The sequence below is a fragment of the Mustela nigripes genome, chromosome 3, assembly GCF_022355385.1.
Source record: "Mustela nigripes isolate SB6536 chromosome 3, MUSNIG.SB6536, whole genome shotgun sequence".
Taxonomy (NCBI): Eukaryota; Metazoa; Chordata; class Mammalia; order Carnivora; family Mustelidae; genus Mustela; species Mustela nigripes.
The window spans coordinates 162,763,224-162,786,582 of NC_081559.1; the positions used below are offsets into that span (position 1 = coordinate 162,763,224).

Here is a 23,359-nt window from a genome sequence, read left to right on the forward strand (position 1 = left end):
TCCAATTTACCCCAACTCCCTTCTCCTCTCTAACACCCCTTGTCCTCCATGATATTTGTTATGCTCCACAAATAAGTGAAACCATATGATAATTGACTCTCTCAGCTTGACTTATTTCACTCAGCATGATCTCTTCCAGTCCCGTCCATGTTGCTACAAAAGTTGGGTATTCATCCTTTCTGATGGAGGCATAATATTCCATAGTGTATATGGACCACATCTTCCTTATCCATTGAAGGGCATCTTGGTTCTTTCCATAGTTTGGCGACCGTGGCCATTGCTGCTATAAACATTGGGGTACAGATGTCCCTTCTTTTCACAACATCTGTATCTTTGGGGTAAATACCCAGGAGTGCAATGGCAGGGTCATAGGGAAGTTCTGTTTTTAATTTCTTGAGGAATCTCCACACTATTCTCCAAAGAGGCTGCACCAACTTGCATTCCCACCAACAACGTAAGAGGGTTTCCCTTTCTCCACATCCTCTCCAACACATGTTGTTTCCTGTTTTGTTAATTTTGGCCATTCTAACTGGTGTAAGGTGATATCTCAATGTGGTTTTAATTTGAATCTCCCTGAGGGCTAGTGATGATGAACACTTTTTCATGTGTCTGATAGCCATTTGTATGTCTTGATTGGAGAACTGTCTGTTCATATCTTCTGCCCATTTTTTGATATGTTTGCCTGTTGCATGTGTGTTGAGTTTGAGGAGTTCATTATAGATCCTGGATATCAACCTTTTGTCTGTACTGTCATCATTTTTAAATCCTAAGATATCTTACAGATCAGCAGCAAACATTTCATTTCAAAAAACATTGCCACGTATCTTCAATGAAAAAAAATATGAATCCAGCTAAAGAGAATAAGTATATCTGTTGGATAAAATATCCAATCACATAAGCAAAAATACTATCTTCTGCTAAATATATAAGACCTAATTTCAAAGGTTACTCACTGTTAGGCAAGGACTTTGCAGAAGACCATCTCCTAAAAGGTCTATAATGGAACCACATCCACTGTCTCTAGGGGTTGATCAGATGTCTAACCCAAACAAATCCCACCACACTGCATATGCTCAAGAGACATTATTTTTATACATGTCTGTCTAGGGAGAAAAGTTTGGTCTATAAGACTATGGGATAAATGCATCTGAGGGCTTGAACCAACTACAGGTCTGTTTCATCAATAACATCATAGCTTGTATCCCAGTACTGTCACAGGACCAAACACAGAGCATGTGCTTAATAAATGTGTTCTGAACTGAATAAATGAAAAATATCTAAGCATTAGATGGTAAAAGACATTATTTATTCTATGAAAAATATAACTTCCAGAACAAAGGTAATTATAATATTTAAATTTCAAAAAGAAAGATGACTTAAATTTAAATATTTCTTAAATATTTCTGGCAGTCTCTAAATAGTGCTCTGATTTATCTTCAGTCTTTCCCCTGATTATCTTAAATAAATCAAATCATATCAGTTATATGAAATATTTGTCTATTAGTAAACATCAGAAAAAGTTCCATAGCATTTTATTTTTACAATTTTAAAAGTCACCTTGAAAAAAAAAACAGAAGAAATATAAATTAAATAAGTACTTACTGAATATATACAGTGTAGAAGGAATTAGTAAGAGAAGAATCTTTAGTATACTACACTAAATATAAAATATAGTAATAATTACTATGGTCTTGGCAACAAAAATGGCTCTTTAGGCTAGCTATATTTGTTCGGATGAAGAATTGTTCTTATTTTAACATATAGATTACTATATTTTCATCTTGCTATTAGTAAGATAATGGATAGTTACAATTGATGCATTCTTCATTGTCACTAAGGTAATGTCATGTGCACATTTAAATGTAAAAGAACTAGATTATAATACACACATTGTGAGTAAGAGGAAATTTTTATTTTAACTATTCTATACTTTACATGTGAATGCTAAAGAATGAAAGTCATGACAGAAATTGTTATAGAAGGCTATTTTTTTTTTTTTTTTTTGGTAAAGGATTAAGAGAGGTAAACTTAACAAATTTCAAGAGTAGATGTAAATTAAAAAGAGACTTCCAGGCACCTGGGTGGCTGTCACTAGGTGTCTGCCTTCAGCTCAGGTCATGAACCCGGGGTCCTGGGATTGAGCCCCACATCAGGCTCCCTGCTCGGCAGGAAGCCTGCTTCTCCCTTTCCTCTCCCCTGGCTTGTGTTCCCTCTCTCACTGTGTCTCTGTCATAAATAAAAAAAATAAAAAATAAAAAGAGACTTCCAAAATATTTCTTCTGAAAGCTATAATGAAAGTGAAGGCCTCATCATCTGTTTTAGCTGTAGGAAAGTAGGGTATAGTTTTTCTTTTTTTTCTTTAGGAGATAACTTTATTTCTTCCATATTTCCTCTACCTTTGCCTTTCAATAATTTCACTCAGAGTGTATAGTTCTTTTTTTTTTTTTAAAGATTTTATTTATTTATTTGACAGAGAGAAATCACAAGTAGATGGAGAGGCAGGCAGAGAGAGAGAGAGAGAGAGGGTAGCAGGCTCCCTTCTGAGCAGAGAGCCCGATGTGGGACTTGATCCCAGGACCCTGAGATCATGACCTGAGCCGAAGGCAGCGGCTTAACCCACTGAGCCACCCAGGCGCCCTGTATAGTTCTTTATTATGTAGGTCCTATATAATGAAGGATTCTTTTGATGTATAAATTTATACATGTATAAATTCATTTCAGGAAATTGTTTTTTATTATATTCTTTGAGTTAGTACAAAGCTTATTCTTTAATTTTTTTAAAGATGTATTTATTTATTTTAGAGAGTGAGAGAGAGAACATGAGGTGGGGGGGCAGAGGGAGAGGGAGAGAATCTCCAGGAGACTCCCCGCTGAGTGTGGAGCCTGACATGGAGCTCAATCTCATGATCCTGAGATCATGACCTGAGTCAAAACCAAGTCTGATGCTTAACTGACTGAGCCACCCAGGCACTCCCAAAACCCATTCTTTAAAATGATACTCTCAATTATTTGTTCTTAGGATCTTCTACAAAATATGTGAAATTCTAGTTGCTGTTTTTTTTTTTAAGATTTATTTATTTATTTATTTGACAGAGATCATAAGTAGGCACAGAGGCAGGCAGAGACAGAGAGAGGAGGAAGCAGGCTCTCCGCCGAGCAGAGAGCCCGATGCGGGGCTCGATCCAGGACCCTGAGATCATGACCTGAGCTGAAGGCAGAGGCTTAACCCACTGAGCCACCCAGGTGCCCCTGGGTTTTGTTGTTGTTGTTTTTTTTTATGTACAGTTGATCCTTGAACAACATGGAGGTTAGGGATGCTAAGCTCCTGTGCCGTTAAAAATCCATTTACAATTTTTGACTCTCCCAAACCTAGCTACTAATAATATAATGTTGACTGGAAGCCTTACAGATAAGTAAACACATATTTTTTGTATTATATGTATTATATACTGTATTCTCACAATAAAACAAAATAAGAAATATAAGAAATTTATAAGAAAAAGAAAATACATTTATAGTACTGTACTATATTTATCAAAAAAATCTGCATATAAGTGGGCCCACATAGGTCAACCCGTGTTGTTCAAGAGTCAACTGTAATGGGAAATGTTTATTCTTTTTTTTCTGAAGGTTTACACATTAGCCTATTTGTTTTGCTGATTACTAATATTTGTCCAAGTAAGCCATACAGACTCTCTTTTAACTTTCTGACCCCTTTCACTAATTTCTTCTGACCCCTACCCCTCACCTCTTACAACCACAATCTATTGTATCCATGAGCTTAGATTTTAGTTTTTAGTTTTGTTCTTATATAAGAGAGATCAGACAGTATTTGTCTTTCTTTGTCTGCTTTATTTCACTTAGCATAATGCCCTCACGTCCATCCATGTTGTTGCAAATGGTGACATTTCATTGTGTTTTTATGGCTAATATGCCATTATTACACACACACACACACACACACACACACACCCCTCACATTTTCTTTATTCATCCATTGATGGGCACTTAGGTTGTTTCCATATCTTGGCTATTATAAATAATGCTGCAGTGAACATGGGAGTGCATATATCTTTCTGAGTTCATGTTTTAATTCTTCAGATAAATACTCAGAAGAGAAACTGCTGGATCATATGGTAGTTCTATTTTTAATTTTTTGAAGAACTTCCATACTGGTTTCGCCAGTGACTCTACTAAAGTATGTTCCCATAACAGTACACAAGGGTTCCCTTTTGTCCACATTCTCATGGACGCTTGTTATCTTTTAATAACAGGCATTCTAACAGGTGGTTTTGATTTATAGACCCCTGTGGTTTAATGATGTTCAGCATCTTTTCATGTGTCTGTTGGCTGTCTGTATATATTTTTTGGGAAAATATCCAGTCAGATCTTCTCATTTTAATTTTTTTTTTTTGCTATTGGATAATATATGTTCTTTATATATTTTAGATATTAGCCCCTAATCAGATACCAGTAGATTGCTTTTTCATTTTGTTGATAGTTTCCTTTGCTTTGCAGAAGGTTTTAGTTTGATATAGTCCCACTCGTTTATTTTTGCTTCTATTGTTTTGCTGTTGGTATTGAATTCAAAATATCATCACCAAGACCTGTATCAAAGAGTTTACCACTTATGTTTTCTTCTGGAAGCTTAAGGGTTTTGGGTCATACATTCAAATCTTTAATCTGTTTTGAGTTAATTTTCATGTATGGTGTAAGTTGTAATTTAGTTTCATTCTTTGGCTTTTAGTTGTCCACTTTTCTCAATACTATTTATCAAAGGGACTGTCTTTTCCCCACTGTACATTCTTGGCTCCTTTGTCATAAATTAATTGACCATATATGCATGGATTTTATTTCTGGGCTATTCTGTTCCATTGATTTATGTGTCTGTTTTTTACACCAATACAATACTGGTTTGATTACTGTAGCTTTGTAAGATAGTTTGAAATCAGGGATTTGATGATGTTTTGTTTTTTCTCAAGATTGCCTATTTGGGATTTTTTTGTGATTTCATATAAATTTTAGAATTATTTTTTCTATTTCTTTGAAAAAATGCTATTGGGATTTTGATAGAGATTACATTTAATCTAGATTGTTTTGAGTATTATGGATATTTTAGCAATATTGATTCTTTCAATCTTTGAGCATGGAATATCTTTCTATTTATTTGTGTCTTCAATTTCTTTCATTAACGTCTTAGAGTTAATACACAGGTTTCCATTTCCTTGGTTAAATGTATTCCTAGGTATTTTGTTCTTGTTGGTGCAATTGTAAATGGGTTTAAGTTCTCTTTCTGATAGTTATTATCATATAGAAACACAATAGATTTCTGCATACTAATTTTGCATCCTGTAACTTCAATGAATATTTTTTTTCATGGAGTCTTTAGGGTTTTCTATATATATACACATATATATATGTGTGTCATGTCATCTGCAAACAGTGAGTTTTACTTCTTCCTCTCCAATTTAGATGTCTTTTTTCCCCCTTGCCTCTATTGCTCCAGCTAGGACTTCTAATACCGTGTTGAAGGATAGTGGTGAGAGTGGGCATCTTGTCTTGCTCCTGATCTTAAGGAAAGGCTTTCAGCTTTTCACAATGGAGTATAATGTTAGCTCTGAGTTTGTCATATGTGGCCTTATCATGTTAAGGTATATTTCCTCTATACTTGCTTTTTTGGGAGTTTTTAATCATAAATGGATACCAAATTTTGTCCACTGCTTTTTCTGCATCTGCAGCATGGTCTGCCTTGAGAGCGAGCAATATGGAGAATTTACCTGGAGCCCTGCTGTTGCCACATGGTGATTGCTACCCTCCTCTTCTTTCTCTCTGGGAAGTTATGAAATACATGCCAACTGCAAGACTGTTCATCATTTTCCATTGGTACCAATCCATACTATTTTCAATGCATACTGAACACATTAATATTTCTCTCCTTCTTTCTTTAAAGCCAGTGTTTCTTAAACCACTTACAAGAAAATCAGCTGCGTATAAAATGCAGATTCCTCAGTCCTACCTGGGCCTTCTAAATCACTCTCTGGTGAGGACCAGGATTCTGAAGGGTTTTCTGCAAACTCTCACATAATTTTTACACATACTAAGAACCATCACTTTTCTTATTCTTGAAGTGAACTGAAGGTAATGCAAATATATTTGTTTCTTCCCTGATATATAACAGGCTTGTTCCATACCTTACTCTACATTACTGGTTCTCAACGTGTGGTCCTGGGGGTCCCTGGAAATCCACAGACTGAGAAGGACTATGGGGTCAAAACCATTTTCATTAAAAATGCTAAGTCACTATTTTTTTTTACTATCTTTCTTGCATGAGTGTACAGTGGTTATTTCCAGAGGCTACATGACATATCCACAATAATCTGAGAAGCCTACTAAAATAATCTTCCCTTTTCTAATTACTTATCTGAGTAATACTGGATTTTCTTCATAACCATAAAGGAAACTACAACAATATTCTGTAACAAATTAAATGTGGAAGTAGATACAATCCAGTTGTCTTCTAATAAGCCAGACATTTAAAAGGTTTGCAAAATCCAGGGGAGAGAGGAAGTAGTGTTTTTTTCATAAATACATGCTATTTATAATAAAATATAATGGTTTTTTTCTATTGCTTTTAAATGTATTAATAATTATTTAAGTTGCTCTGTTTCATATCTAACATGGAGATATCAATAATCCACACCAATAGGAGAGTCCTATTTTTTAAGAGTCCTTATTTTTAAAGGTACAAAGAAGTCCTGAGACCAAAAATTTTGAGACTTGCTTCCCCCATAATGAATAAAACCAGAAAATAAAGACCACTAATTATGAAATAGATAAGTATGAGACAGGTACTCAGAGCAATTCAAATGAAGGATCTGAATATTTTAATTAAATTAAGTAAATACTTATTGAGCAACTATTATGTGATAGTTTTTCAGAAACTACATATTTGTTCCCTGAAAAAAATGTGACTTTGACTTACTTTTATTCCCTTAAACATTCATGAAATCAGAGACAAACTGTGATTGTTATAATATTCTTGTCAGATTCCATGTGACTTTTATTTACCTATAATTATGTACTGACATCTTAACCTTTCAACTTTCAACTTACTAAACAAAACAGGTAACAGCTTTAGATTATTTTACTACTGGTTTCTAATCATTAGGAGTAATGATTTTACTAAAGGTGTACATGGAGACATTTGTACTCTTTTTCCATTCTGGGACTTCAATTATACCTGATAATCACACCACATAAAAAGTGTTATGTCAACTGAGGCAAATGTGATCATTTTTAAACTAAAACTACTTACCAAAAGTAGATTTTCTATCTTCTATCCATCGTAAGGCCCAGTCTGCTTTTTTCTTAACATATGGCATTGTTTCAATTGCATTAAATAAAAATTCTCTGTAAAAACAAAAGAATGGAAAAGTTATTCATCTGTCTTTCTTAATCAGAAAAAAATTTCATTAGTTTAATCGTCTATAAAGAGTGCAACCAGATCTGCCGTTTTTCTGTATTTTTGCATGTCTACAAAGTATAGAAATAAAACTAAAAATTCAAATTAGTGGTTTGGCTCTGGTTTGATATAAAACTGACTAAAGTCAATACTCAATTTCTAAAGGGCATGCATTATTAAGCAGCTTTTAAAGATATAATACCCAAAGACAAACTGGTTCTATACAAGTTCTTTTTAACCCAGCACATTATTAAGCAATAGAAAACATCTGAATAATCTTTCCCTAACATTTGCTTTTGGAGTAAATTCTGCTCTTAACATAAGCAACAGCATAAACCTTTGCAAATAAAATAAAAATAAAATGTAATACCTTTTCTTGGGATCTCTGATGTAAGTGTCTATTAGCAAACTGTACATCTCTGAGTGAACATTCTCGATGAGAATCTGAAAGCCATAGAAACAGCGAGCCTCTGGAACCTGTACCTCCTGACTAAAGCGCTCCACCTACAAAAATAAGGGAAACATATCCAATTCTGTGACCTCTCATAAACACTGCAAATCAGAACCTGGGCATTATCACTTAAAAATTACCTGTCATGCCACAAACAGGTTAGACAGAATTTATGGATTATTTTAAGCAGTATTATCCATCAATCCTCCCCAATAAATTAGTTGCACAATGTACCCTTAAGCAATTATATGAATTGACTTAATAGGTGGAGATACTTCCTACAAAGCCAAGTAAATTTCAAAGAACAGCTATCAAAAATTGACCCTAAGTCTTTATTATCCTCAACAGAAGACCAACAGATTGAAGCCCCTTCTAATTCATGGTCAAAGTTTGTATCTTTCTAATTCTCTTTAACAAGAAAGCAGGCCTCCTGGCCAACCATAATACATGTTAAAAATGGGGAGCCAGAATGCAATGCTTCAAGATAGAGCTCCAGAAAGGTTATTAAGGTACAGGCTCTCCATTAAGATTACTATCGAAGGGTAAAATGGAACTCATGTCTATGCTTTGTAAGTAGTTTTGATGGGCACGAGATGCTTGATTTCATGATATTTTGCTGGTCAAATGGGAGAAATGCATTCTTTTCTCTGACACTTCATCAGAAAGTTAAGCTATATCTAGTTCATTTCCTAGAAGTCATTTTTCAGCCTTAGTCTAATTGTCTTACTGCCATTATCATCATTTAGCTGCTGAATGGGAACAGAAATACAACAAAAATCTTACCAAATTTTCATTCACAATTCCATCACTGGCTGCAAAAAAGGCCAATATGTGAGAGATAAAATACTTCTCCTCTGATTTAAGCTTGTTCCAGTGAGGGAGATCTTTTGATAAGTCAACCTGAAATAAGATTTTCAAAATGTTTACTTCAGTGTTTAATTCTTCTCAAAGTGTTTGGATAACTAACTTCCATCTCAAAGTTAGGGAGGGACAAGTCATTAGCAGTAAAATGTGAAAGAGGAAAAGATGTTAATATTCTACTTTAAGGATAAGGATATAGACTGAATGTTCACATCCCCCACCCCCTCAACCAAATTCAAGTATTTGAAACTAATGCCCAGCGTGATGGCACTTGGAGGTGGATGGAATCTTTGGCAGGTGATTGGATCATACAGGTGGAGCCCTCGTGAATGGGATTAGTACCCTTATAAAAGAGTCCTCAGAGAACTTCCTCAATCTTTCTGCCATACGAAAACACAGAAAGTTAACAGCTATCACTGAACCAGGAACCGGGACCTCACCAGACACCAAATCTGCCAGAGACTTATCTTGGAATTCCCAGCCTCTAGAACTGTGAGAAATAAAATTCTCCTGTTTGTAAGCCATCCAGTCTATAGTATCATAGCCACCCAAATTGACTAAGACTATTACAAAGGAACACAATAAAAGAAAAGCATTTTGAAGGACTCTACTCTGGCTAACTGAGGCAGAATAAATTAGTAACTTTCAGCAGCCATTGCTTTAACATGATATGTAACACTCAGTGTTGTGTTGGATTAGCTACCTATTCAGCAATAGTAGCTACTACTTTACTGCCAGCTAATCTAGTTTTATACCCAGAAAATAATATCAGGCATGTAACAACCCAGGTTTTAAAGCAATTTACTGACATGGCTTCCTCTGGGAATAGAAATATTTTTGAAAATGGGGGGGGGCCTCTGGATGGCTCAGTCAGTTGGGCATCTGACTTCAGCTGCGGTCAAGATCTCAGGGCTCTGGGATGGATGGTATTTAAATGTATCTTATAGATATTATTTTGTCTTAAGAAGATCTCTGAAGTATTTTTCACAATAACTTCACAAACATTTAAAATATATAGCTGTCCTTTGTCCTTTTATTTATTCTAACAAAGCCCTAATTTCTTTAACCACTCCAAAAAGGATTGTTTCATTATTTGTGTTCTTTTTTGAAATTCTTTTTCCTGTCACTTTATTCTTTAAATGTTTACTGAGTACCTACTACATTCCAGACACTATAATAAGTATTGGAGAGGAACCATGGGTGGCTCAATTGGCTAAGCATCTGACTCTTGATTTCAGTTCAGGTCATGATCTCAGGGTGGTGAGATCGAGCCCCACACTGGCCTCCATGCTCAGTGGGGAGTCTGCTTGAGATTATCCCTCTCCTTCTGTCCCCCACTGACCTCCCACTCTCCCTCTTTCAAATAAATAAATAAATTAATCTTTAGAAAAAATAAGTGTTGGAGATACAATGGGTTTGGGGGGGTATACTTGTATGTATCTTTTAAAACATGCAAGCTAAATATCAGATCCTAATCTCTTAAGAGTTCAACTCAGGATTAACTGAAGGACACCCTCCTAGTTTTTATGTGTTTTACTCCTGATATTAAATTTTATATTGTAATATTCTCACTCTTAAATATTAAACTTATCTCTTTGAACATTCAACTTCAAAATATTTCATTTATACTACACTGGTCATCTCCCATTCTTTTTTTTTTTTTTTTTTTTTTTTTTTTTTAAAGATTTTATTTATTTGTCAGAGAGAGGGAGAGAGAGTGAACACAGGCAGACGCAGAGGGAGAAGCAGACTCCCTGCCGAGCAAGGAGCCCGATGTGGGACTCGATCCCAGAACGCTGGGATCATGACCTGCGCCAAAGGTAGCTGCTCAACCAACTGAGCCACCCAGGCGTCCCGGTCATCTCCCATTCTTAAAACGTAAACTGTCCTTCCCAGTTTTATCTCCTTTGGACAAATTCTCAATTTCACTTTCTAAATATTGATTCCAAATTGCTGGTTATTAGAATTGCCTGGTAGCTTTAAAATAAAAAATCCAAAACCCTAGATTTTTTTCTTCTGAATCAAGTTTTCTGATGATCAGCCATATTTAGGAATAAAGCTAAACCACAGATAAAACAATGAAGTCTAAAGTTGACATAATTTGTTTAGAGGAAAAATATGTGGCACTATATGTGTTTGACTTCCTTTTAAAATGTATATTTAAATAAACAAAATATGTACCAACCTGTGTATTTTAATTTTTTAATTAGTATTTCTTAGTCATAATACAACATGTGTTACATTTGCTAAAAGATTCAAGTAATTTTCAAATGAATTTTAAGAAACCCAAGTATCACAGTAGCTTTTTAACATGATGAATGAAAAAGCCACCTGCGTGCTCCATTTGTTCTCTTAACCAAATCTAAAAAACACATCCTAGAAAACCACAGTTAGGAACAGTCAGGTGTGCCAAGCAGTATGACCCAATTTGAAAATACTGGGTTTTTATTTTGTTTGCGTTTTTTTGCTCGGTATGTTAACTACAGTATAACAAAGAGTTTTAACAATATAACACAGGTGGATAAATGGGTAAAATTAGTGTCATCAAAGCTTCAACAATTGGTGGCTTCTGATTTCTAATGTCACTCTCCCTCATTCTGTATAAAATAGCTTACATTTATTTAGTGCTTTCTAAGTGCCATGTGGCATTCTAGACATCTCACTGATCTCATTCATGAGACTTCACTCATTAACCCTCATAATAACCCAATGAACGAGGTACCATTAGCCCAGTTTTCCAATGAGGATACACAGAGAGGTTAAGCAATTTTCCCAGTTCCACAGCTAGTAGGTGGCAGAGTCAGAATATGTACCTGGGGCACCTGGGTGGCTCAGTGGGTTAAGCCTCTGCCTTCAGCTCAGGGCATGATCCTGGGATCGAGCCGCTTCAGGCTCTCTGCTGAGAGAGCCTTCTCTCTCTCTGCCTGTCACTCTGCCTATTGTGACCTCCCTCTCTGTCAATAAATAAATAAAAATCTTAAAAGAAAAAAAAAAAAAGAATATATACCTAGGCAATCTGGTCCTGAGCCAAAGGCAGAGGCTCAACCCACTGAACCACCCAGGCACCCGAGAGCCTGCTTTCTTAACACTGCGTGTTTACGTGTACAAAAATAATCTTCTGAAAAATAGGTCTGAATATATCTATCTACATAGATATATCCATTTATCTGTTTACATAGACAAATAAACACATACACAGAGGAAGTATGCAATGTAGGTATCATCCATCATATTCAAAGAGGAAGACAAAGACTGTTTGTGGGTTCACTTAGACTACAGGGCAGCCACTTACATGACCAACTGTCCTTGCCAAACCAGCAAGTATTTTCAAATTTACTGTGTTCAACTCATTTTCTTGGTGGAAAATGCCACCCTAACATACAGCATTCTAGAACTTTCCAAGCTGCTGGGACAGCAGTGCCAGGTTTGATGTGACTGAGGGCAGGGCCAGACTGAGGGCGGACAGCTGGCGCTCTGGCGGGCAGCTGGGGAGCTCACTGTCCGAGCAGGCAAATTCTCCACCACAGTTCTTTCTGCACAATCAGCTAAGTCTCTCAATGGAAGCATCCCTTAGGGTCTCTGTGGCGTTCACTCTCATTTTTCAGCCATAACACAATTTTACTCATTCTGCCAGCCACAGGTTAAGACTAGTCTTATTTGGCCACAGCAAATTAAAAGTCTATTTAAAAATAGAAAATGTTCTAAAATATATTGGAAGTAAAAACCCGGAAGACTGAGAGGCCATTTTTATATCAGGAAACACGTTTATAGACTGCAGTCTAAACGGAAAACATTGGCAAACACTGTCTTGAGTTTCAGTAATTTCAAGCATTATGTTATACAACTGATCTTCTTCAATGTATCTAACAATATAAGTTAACATTTTCCAATGTCCCACAACAGAAGATGTGACACTGCATTACAGAACACGCCTGCTGGCAAAGGTGAGGCCACTTACCTCTTCTGCTGTCCAGAAGGATGCCTGTGCCTGTTTATACATTTTCCAAATGTCAGGGTATTGGATTGGAAAGATGACGAATCGGCGAGAACTCTTACGTAGAAGCGGCTCTTCGTCTGACTTCACTTCATTTTCGTTGGTATCTGAAGATAATCTCTTTGGAAAACAAATTAAAAACACCCATTCTGTGCAGAAATTCCCTCTCTATTCATATCTAAACACACCCTGGGGGAATCCAGAGACACAGCATAGACTGAGGAGCCCGTCCACCTGGGTTGAATCCTTTACTGTTACCCATTCCTGGTTAACAGTGTTTGGTTAGTTGTGCGACCACAGAAAGTCGCTTAACTTCTCTGAGACTTGGTTTTTCCTTATCAGTAAAAATAACACTTACCTCATTTAGGTTAATCTTGATAATTAAAAGTGCTTTAAACAGAGCCTGGCTCATAATAAGCATGGAACAAGTGTCATTATTGCTACTTTAAGGATAAGCACAAAAGTACATCCATAAATGTCATGGTGTACGAATTTCTTAGTCTGTGTACAAAACATCCCTTCAGTGCCTTTCTCAGAGATAGGATGCTGGCATGACAGGATACTATTATAAACTACTTTCTTATTTTATTTTTAAATATTTTTTTTATTTATTCATTTAAGAGAGAAAGAGTGCATGTGAGAGCACAAGCAGTGTACGGTCAGAGGGACAGGGAAAAGCAGAGTCCCCCCTGAGCAGGGTGCTTGACCCCAACACCCTGGGATCATGACCTGAGCCAAAGGTAGACACTTACTTGACTGAGCCACACAGGCGCCCCTACTTTCTTCTTTCTCCCCCCATACTTCGTTATTTTAATGTTTTCTTTCCGAATCTGAACTATCATCATACTCACCTGAAAACTACTAACCAACAATTTATCAACCTTCGTTCATCTGAACCTTCCCATATACCAATTTTTATTACTATTTATTTGTTAGCTTTACTACAGATGATCTCCGTGTGGGCTGGCTCAAAGCTTCGTGGAATCAAGTGAGAAGCACATACCTGTACACATACGACTTGGAAATGATGGTATGCCAACAAGGAACAGTGCCAATATATATTTTAATAGTTAGGAAAAGCATCAAAAGAGTTGTACTTTCCATGCGAATGAATATATACCAAGTATATAGAATTAGGCTTAAAATGTATAAATCAAGATTATTGGGATACATTTATCTGGACTCTAGATTCCTAACTCAAATTCTGGACTCCTAACTCAAACTGTCTCTCTCTCTCCAGGGCCAGGTCAATCATGTTCCTTCATCTTCACCATTGCTTCCATCAGCCACCCTCTCTGAAGCAAGTGTGCTAAGACAAGATGCACAAAGTCAAAGCCAGAGGCCACACAAATACAGTGGGGCTTGCACACTTCACACATGCTGTCATTATAGAAGAGACTGTCTTATTTTGTAACTATTTATTTGAAGGTAAGGGCCTTCCCAGATAAAGCACTTGAGCTCTGGAGAGCGCAAAGAAGAGTAGAAACCACTTCTTATTTATTACAGCGCTCCCAAAATACTGTGTCAAGCATAACATCAATAAATGTTAGCTAAGTAAGTGAATGGGATGCTAATTTCTCTTTATCTTGTGATTGGATTACTGGATACCTTTTGAATTTAACATAAGACCACAATACATCAATGAGATAACCTGATAACCACTCAAATCAAGCCTTTTCTGAGTGCTCCATATCTCCATTTTCCCTATCATTCCAAAAGCCTGGATTAGGTCCCTGATATAGCACAGAGCTCACTACAATTTAATTCCTTGTTATTCGTCTATAGTCCCCTCTAGACTATGCTTCTTGAGAGTAAAGTCCAACTTTACTCAGGTAGAATCCCTAGAACCCAGCATAGCACCTGGCATTTAGTTGATATTCATTCTCCAAATACTCAAGCAAATTTTTAAAATGGAAGCTGTCAAGTTTTTTGTTTGTGTTGCCTTTATATATTTTGTCCCTGGGATACAGGTATGGATACAGAGCTGGAATGCCCTACCTTCGCTGTATTTGCTATGTGAACCATCATAAGCAGTAACTCTTTGGTACCAAGCACCCTGGTACTGAGGGAGTTTTTAATGCTGATGAAACAAATGATCAATGTCAGAATCTATGAAAACAAAAGACTAGCACCTTTCCATTAGAATGAAAGTCACTTTTGTACCTATATTCTTCCTGTTCCATTCTGATAACATGCGCGTTGTTAAAAGAAGTTGTTGGATTAGGAGAGTATCATGAAAGAGTTTCTTAACCAACATAAACTTCTGAATTGAGCTAAAGATGATACATTGTTTATTTTCATGATGCTAAAAAAAAAATCAACATACATTTTAATACAATGTAAGGAGGGTCATACATCTCAAAGCTCTAGGATCTCTAGACTATCCTGTACGGACCTGGGGTAAGAACTCATATTTTAGAGGAGAAAACAATGTGAAAAAAGGCATGATGGCATGTGACTTTTAAAAAATTTTTATTTATTTGATTGGACTCTCAAGTTTCAAGTCTTTCTGACATAAACATGACACAATGTATCACTTACACATTCTAATTTCTAGTTTTCAAACAGTCTGAGTGCAGAGTCCTTCTCTCTCATAGGATTCTCTCCCAATCTTATTATACTTGTCTTGCTTACACTTAATTCTACAGAATTTTTAAAAGAATTTATTTATTTATTTGAGAGAGAGAGAGCATTAGCAGGGGGAGGGAGAAGCAGGCTCCCTGGTAGCAGGGAGCCCAATATGGGGCTTGATCCCATATCATGATCATGGCCTGAGCCGATGGCAGATACTTAACTGATTGGTTGAGCATCAGACTCTGGGTTTCAGCTCAGGTCAAGGATCTCATGGGTGTTGGGAGCAAAGTCCCACATGGGGCTTTGCATTTAGTGGCAAGTCTGCTTGAAGATTCTCTCCCTCTGCCTCCCTCCTGATAAATAAATAAATATATTTTTTTAAAGATTTTATTTATTTATTTGACAGAGAGAGATCACAGTAGGAGAGAGGAAGGGAAGAGATCAGAGAGAGAGAGGAAGGGAAGCAGGCCCCCCTGCCGAGCAGAGAGCCCGATGCGGGACTCGATCCCAGGACCCCGAGATCATGACCTGAGCCGAAGGCAGCGGCTCAACCCACTGAGCCACCCAGGCGCCCAATAAATAAATATTTTTAAAACTCACTTATCCAGAAATATGGTCGGATTAGAAGAGAAACTGCAGGGGGAGGGAACAATTAAAAAATCATGACCCTACCCAAATCTTGCCTGAACTAGGGTACCAGCAGTAGAAACACAAAAGAAGGCTGCTTTAAGAGATATTCAGAAGTAGAATTAAACATTCTTGCTAAAAACTTGGACTTTGGAGACCAGGATAAGGAAGAGTTGAAGATGCCCTTGAGGTGTCCAGCAACTGGATGATCATATCAAGAAATAAGAGACACAAAGAAAGTGCTCAGTATCTGGAGAATAATTGAATAAATCAGACAAACCCCTTGCTTCTCCCATTAGATGTTTAACAAAAGTTTAATTTGAATGAACTCCACCCACCCAAGCCACAACAATAGTGACAAACACAAAAGTCTTTAAAAAGTCAACTTGGTTAATAAAAAATGTAATTTGTTCAGTTTGAAGATATCCAGTAGGCAGTTATAAATATAATACTGTGGCAGAGGAGTGGTGGTGATCTGTCCCATTGGTAGTCACCAAAAGGATTATCCAGGGAGATAATTTAGAGAGGCAGCACAGATGAGGATACAGCCAAGAAAATGCTGACACTGGAAGGACAGATGGAAGAAAAGGAGCCAGCTGGGATTAAAAGTGGCTGAACTGGGGGCATCTGGGTGGCTCAGCTGGTTAAGCATCTGCCTTTGGCTGAGGCCATGATCCTAGGGTCCTGGGATTGAGCCCCGTGTCAGGCTCCCTGTTCAACGGGGAGCCTGCTTCTCCCTCTCCCTCTGCCTGCCACTCCTCCTGCTTGTGCTCTCTTGCTTGCTCACTCTGTCAAATAAACAAAATCATAAAAAAAAAAAGTGGCTGAAATGAATGTAGGATAGTCAAAAGCAAAGGCAGAAGTGATCTGATTTGGCTAAAGCCATCTCTGTCAACAGATGAAACAGAGAACTCTGTAAAGGATCCACACTCTGGATATCAATCAGGGGAAGAGGTTAGGAAGTAATTATGTGCACCAAAGATTTTTAAACATCTGGAAGATTGAGAGGTTCATACTCCAACTCTTGCCATTTGCCCCCAACCCCCAAGTACTGGCATTCACTGTAGGGCAGTTTGAACATCATTCCTGTGGATAGTCATGGAGAGTTTCTGAATCTGAATTAATAGGAATAGGGGTAGCATCAGGAAGATTCATTGGATATCAATCCAGGATGAACTGGAAAAAGAAAAAAAGCCCTAGATTTTGGTAGCAACCATGGTATTGATCTCAGCGGTACAAATGGCAGCCTGAATTATTTTTTTTCAAGCTTTTATTTAAATACTAGTTAGTTAATATATAGTGTAATATTGCTTTGGTGAATTTAGTGATTCATCACTTACCTACAGCACCCAGTGCTCATCAGAGCAAGTACCCTCCTTAATACATTATCCATTTAGCCCACCCCCTCCCCATCTCCCCTTCATCAACCCTTAATTTATTCTCTATAGTTAAGAGTCTCTTAAGGTTTGCCTTTGCCTCTTGCTTCCCCCTTGTCCTATGTTCATGTTTTATTTCTTAAATTCCGTATGAGTAAAATCATATGGTATCTGCCTTTCTCTGACTTATCTTACTTAGTATAATATACTCTAGCTCCATCCATGTCATTGTAAAGGCAAGATTTCATCCTTTTGGATGGCTGAGTAATAGTCTACTATATATGTGTGTATATTTATCCATTCACTAGTTGGTGGACATTTAGGATCTTTCCATAATTTGGCTGTGACTGGTAATGCTGCTATAAACATCATGGGGTATGTGTCCCTTTGAATCAGTATGTTTGTATCCTTTGGGCAAATAACAAGTAGTGTAATTGCTGGGTTATATGGTAGCTCTATTTTTAACTTTTTGAGGAACCCCCATACTGTCTTCCAGAGTGACTACACCAGTTTTCATCTCACCAACAGTGTAAGAGGGTTCCCCTTTCTCCACATCCTCTCCAACATCTGTTGTTTCCTGTGTTAATTTTAGCCATTCTGACAGGTGTGAGGTGATATGTCATTGTAGTTTTGATTTGCATTTCCCTGATGATGAGTGATGTTGAGCATCTTTTCAGGTGTCTGTTGGCCATCTGGATGTCTTCTTTGGGAAAATGTCAGGACAGCCTGAATTAAGATGTGGTTAGCATGAAAAAGCTGCTTCAACAAGGCCTGGCCAGTTTACAGAATTGGGTCTTTTTGGTGGGAACTGAGACCATCTCAAGAGTTTTTATTTGGGAGGAGTGACATAAAGGCCCTGGTTTAGTGAAGAATTAGTTTAGGAATGGTAAAAAGGATTAAATAGTGGGTAAGACTGGAGGTAGAGGGACAAGATGTTGTAGCTGCACAGGTGTAAAGTGATAAGACCCTGAAATAAAGTCCAGAACACACAAGCATTCCTTGGCAACATTCCACTGTGTCTTTCAGAATGGTGTCTCTAGTTCCTGCCTGCCTTAATTTCTGGTCACCCAAGAGGATACCCCTGGGCAGATTCCCCAGCTAGCACTCACCATTCCCTGGTCCAGGCTGGCATGCTACGAGGCTCCTCCCTCTCAATCCAGCCCCAATTCCACCACTTTCATTTGTTTGCCTTGGCCTCTCTTCTCAGGTGAAGACTTTGTGGATGCGGCTACGTTCCTACTCTATTTGTATCCGCCCAGGTTGTCACTTTCATTTTCATTTTTCTATTCTCACCAAATCTGACTAAACAGAATACTGGCCCACAAGCAAGAACTTGGTTTTAAACCCAGCTCTGCTATTAAATCATGTGGTCCTGGGCATGTCATTTTCTCTTTTCTGGCCTAAACTTTCTCACCTTGAAAATAAGGGCTATTGATTAGATTAATGATAGTAACTTCGAGAAACTGATGAAAGCTAAGGACCCCTTTCTCAGGAGATTCACATGCACACACAAAATCTATAAACTTCAGGAGATTCATAAAAACCTTTCAAGCCCATCTATGTACGCTTTAAGACAGTGTTCCTTAAAATATGCAAATGAGAATCACCTGAAGTCCTTGTTAAAACTGCAGTCCCAGACCCTCCCAAGAGATTTTGATTTACCATGTCTGGAATGGAGGCCCAGTAATTTACATTTTTTACAACTCCAGGTGATTCTTTTTTTTTTTTTTTTTTTTTTTTAGATTGTATTTATTTATTTATTTGACAGAGAGAGAGAGATCACAAGCAGGCAGAGAAAGAGAGAGGAGGAGGAGGAGAAAGCAGGCTCCCCTCCAAGCAGAGAGCCCGATGCAGGACTCTGTCCCAGAACCCTGGGATCATGACTGGAGCCGAAGGCAGAGGCTTAACCCATGAGCCACCCAGGCGCCCCTCCAGGTGATTCTAATGCAGGTGGCTGCACAGAAACAAAGTGCTTGAAGCATCCTTGCAACTCAAGTTAAAAAATTTTGGACCAGATGCTCACTAGAATTCATTCTACAGCTAAAATTCTGCCTCTGTCTTTGTGGGCCTATGTCATTGAGAAGGTGATAATAAATAAAAGTTAACTTCCAGGTCTTAAGTCTGAATGGTTGTAGCACAAAAAGAAAAATCCGAATTGTCCTTTTCCAGTGAGGAAACTGGTACTCAGTGTATTTGTTTCAAAAGGGGAAGAAAAAGTTTGAGGGATATTTACAGCTTGTTAATTAGTTACTAAATGTTTACAAAATCAAAATAAAATATTATAAAACCCCAAGTCTGGATCCTTCAACTTTCTAAAGAAATATAGGACTCAGTCTCTGTAAGCTGACACTATTAAAAAAAAAAAAATCACACACAGCCAACAGGTTCAAGATAAATACAAAAAGTATTTCTCTTGTACACAAATGGTTTAGAAGTATTTGTGAAATAACAGGGTATGAAAATTACAGAACAATCTTAACTACCCTACAACAGTTTAATAAATTGATTTACTGTTATTATGAACTTCCATTATAGAAGCAGAAGATAAACATGTTAATTTGGGTTTTAGGAGGCACCCACAACTTCCGTGGCACTTTGCATGAAGTCTTTGACTTACTCCTCTGTGAGGGAAGTATCACTTACACTGTATAAATGAAGACAGTGAAACCCCAGAGAGTCACAGCTAGTTAAGTGGCTCAGTCTGAGCAAATCTGGGCTCCTAACCTGATATTTTTCATTGTTGTGAGGACTTCCCGTCGCGGTCTACGGATCATCACCACCTCATCCACCTGTGTCAATTTCCACACACGGTCTCCAACTCCTTTTAACCATCTTCGAGAAGGGATGCATTTCTTCAGTAAATCCACCTGTCCTCATTCCTTGCCTGGGTTTCCCCAGCCAGAGGGCTCCGGACGTGCAAAGATGAGAGGAGAGTATGGGTCGGACTATTTGGGGGAGGGGGAGGGGCGCTGCTCCCCGGCCGGGCCTGAAACCTCAGAGCGTCGCCCTTAGCTGGCCCCGGAGCAGAGCAACGGAGCAGAAACCCGGCTCCCTCGTCACCCCTACCTGCGGACGGCCTCCCCAGCACTCACAACCACGAAACCAGGCTGCTGCGAAGGCTCGCGCCTGGGCCTGCACTGGGTTGCCCACCACAACGTGTAAAATTTTCTACAGCAGTCCGGCACCTCACAGGTCCCGGCTGCAGCCTGCAACCTAAGGGCCAGGCATGACTAAGGGGCGGGACAGGGAACAGCAGCATTTACCTTATCCAGCTCGGGCCTGGCCGCTTCCGGCCTTTCCGGGTCACCCATCGCGCAGACTCCGCCAGAGCTACGAGGGCCGAAGGAACTGAGAGCCTCGAGCCACCTCCAACTACGACGGGACCCAGGTGGCCCGAGGGTCCACTGAGTACGCCCCGCCTCCAGCTGCACAGACCCCTCCTACTCCCGCGGTCCCCGCTTTCTCGCCAGCCTCTTGAGCAATAACCCCTGAGACGGCCGGCCCCGCCTCCCCCGCCTCAGGGCCCCGCCTACCCCTGCCGGACCCGCCTCCCGCCTGCGGCTTGAGGACATCTCTCGGCCTCGGCCAACCCCGCACCAACCTTCGGGCGGACCCCGCCTCCCTCCTGCCCAGTGAGGGACTCCCTGCGCCTGCTGGCTCCGCCTCCCAGGTCCCAGGGTCCCGCCCACTTCAAGAGGCCCCGCCCACTCCGCTACCGGACCGGGACCGCGCCTCCCGCCGGCCTCTAGAAGAACTCGGCCGGAACCCCCGGGCTTCGCTTCCCCGCTCGCTGTGTGAAACATTCGGCCGGTGGCTTTTGGCCCCGCCCGCTTGGCGGGCTCCCGGCTGTACTTACTGGTACGTGAGGTGCCCGGCCACGCCTGGCCACCTCTTCGGGTCGAGGCTCTCCAGCCAGCTCTCGCCGTGCCTCAGGAACACGGTATGTCGCGCTAACTCGGCGTGTCCTGAGAGACTGCCCCGGGTGGGGGGGCGGGGAGGAGACGCTGGAGGAGATGAAGAGAGGGCTTTCTCTGCGTGTGAAGCGGTGGTGGGAAAAGCCACATATTGGTGAAAAAAGAAAACGGCACTGTTAAAAATTAATGAGGAGAAAAGGCCGCCTCGTTTTGTATTTCAGCAGCCGAAAAGAAGTGGTTGAGGGGAAAGTGGGTGTGGGAATGGGTAGGTGGGGCTCCCAGACTGAGGGGGCTGTAAAGAAAGGACTAAATTCAGGACAGTGTTGTGGAAGCTCTGTGGAAATGTACAAACACACTAAGTTTTTGGAAGTAGCTGCTGAGCGCCTCTGTGAGCGAGGGATTTCATCTTCAGGACACTCGTGTGAGGTGGGTACAGCAGTGCCCCTCCTCTCACGGGTGCAGACACGCCGCCCAAGGAAAGATCACTAACGGGTAATTCACTAGGAAGCAAGAGAGATCCCGCCCCCTCCCCCCTTCCCCACCCCCCCTTGTCGTGGCAGCATTCGGTGCCCAGAGTCGCAATAATGTGATTGAATGCCTGCTACCCATATCTCAAGGGGGATTGATCTAAAGATAACTGCGACAGAAAAAAAAAAAAAGTTTAGCAAATAAAAATGAGGTGAACCAGACTCAGTAGCTTGAAGCTGAAATATTGGGAGAACCTTGTCATGCCTTGAACAACAGGCACCTGTTCTGTGGATAACCCTGTGAAGTGTGGTAGAATAGGATGGAAAATGAAGCTTTGAGAATGCACATCAGCTCTTTCTAAAACCTGCTCTGGAGTGGGGGTTGAGAGTTACCTTTCTTAAGGCAATTACCAGGGGTCAAGTGCTGAAGAAAATGTTCTACCTATTTTGACTTTAAATAATAGCTAAATTCTGTGAAGAAACCGAGTCTTAAAGAAATCCAATAATTTATTGGCCACATGGCCAATAGACTAAGAGCAAGGATTATACCATTTAAAGTCATCAAACAATATGTCTGCTGTATGTCAGGCATTGTGTTTGCTATTGAAGAAACAAAAATGAATGAACTTAGTGAAAGAGAGCATGGATCCTGGAGCCTGTCATCGTGGGCATGAATTCTAGCTCCCTCATTTATTAGCTGTGCTACCTTGGACAAGTTACTTAGCTTCTGCAAGATTCAGTTTCCTCGCCTGTAGGATAAGGATAATAACGCCTTCCTAAAAAGATTGTTATGTAGATTTAGTAATATATTACTTGCAAAGCACTTATTGGGGTGGGAAATTACAATGGTAGCTTCCAAGTGCACTTGTGCTACTAATCAGGCCATCTTACAGGTCATGGAACAGAAAGGTTCAGATCAAGTTCATTTGCTTCAATAAATACAGTTTACTAGGTTAATTTAAAACCTACATCAAGGGGAAAGAGTTGGGAAGGAAGGAAGGACCCTACTATCCAAATCTCAGTGTTACTCAGTGTTCATATATACTGTCCTTGCTGCATCAGCTTTCCAGACTGGCAGTATAGTTATTAAACAGCAGAATTAAGGGGCACATGAGTGTCTCAGTCAGTTAAGCATATGACTCTGGCTCTGGTCATGATCTCAGGGTCGTGGGATGGAGTCCCTTACAGGGCTCTTCAACTCAGCGGGAGTCTACTTCTCCCTTGCCACACAGCCCCCCAACTTGTGCTCTCTCTCTCTCAGATAAAATCTTAAGGGAAAAAAAAAAGCTAAGGATTAACAAGAGGTCTCAATAAACAAAACATGAAGCCAACACACACTGGCTATTTTGGAGATGCAGGATCAAGTAGACCTGCTCACAGCTGTAACTTGACATAAATTAACCTGAACAGCTATGAGTTGTATTTGTATTTCCTGGGAAGAGAAGATGTGGGGCCAAAATGAATGTCACCAATTGGTGACTGATTTAGATATAACATAGTTGTTAGTCTGGAAATGACATGAGCTTTACCTTGTGAATATTTAAGATCTACTTATTCCTTTCCAGCCATTTCTGTTTGTGACCTTCATTTATCCCATTATTTTTATCAGTGTTCAACATAATTATGTTCCACT

General features: G+C 39.4%; 1 protein-coding gene across 2 annotated transcripts in view; it reads right to left on the minus strand.

The window, feature by feature from the left end:
- The window catches only part of RRM2B (ribonucleotide reductase regulatory TP53 inducible subunit M2B), a 38,296-nt gene extending 17,420 nt beyond the window's left edge, over positions 1-20,876 (minus strand). Inside the window, exons 1-5 of one of the 2 annotated variants that reach the window (XM_059394950.1) lie at positions 20,609-20,876; positions 12,733-12,888; positions 8,697-8,813; positions 7,833-7,966; positions 7,316-7,410 (exon numbers count right to left, since the gene is read on the minus strand). In XM_059394950.1, the coding sequence (XP_059250933.1) occupies positions 7,316-7,410; positions 7,833-7,966; positions 8,697-8,813; positions 12,733-12,888; positions 20,609-20,656 (550 nt within the window). In that variant the 5' untranslated portion in view covers positions 20,657-20,876. Of the gene's footprint in view, positions 1-7,315; positions 7,411-7,832; positions 7,967-8,696; positions 8,814-12,732; positions 12,889-20,069; positions 20,435-20,608 lie in introns of those variants that run through there. The other variant, XM_059394951.1, reaches the window with a different exon arrangement.
- Positions 20,877-23,359: the final 2,483 nt, after the last annotated feature.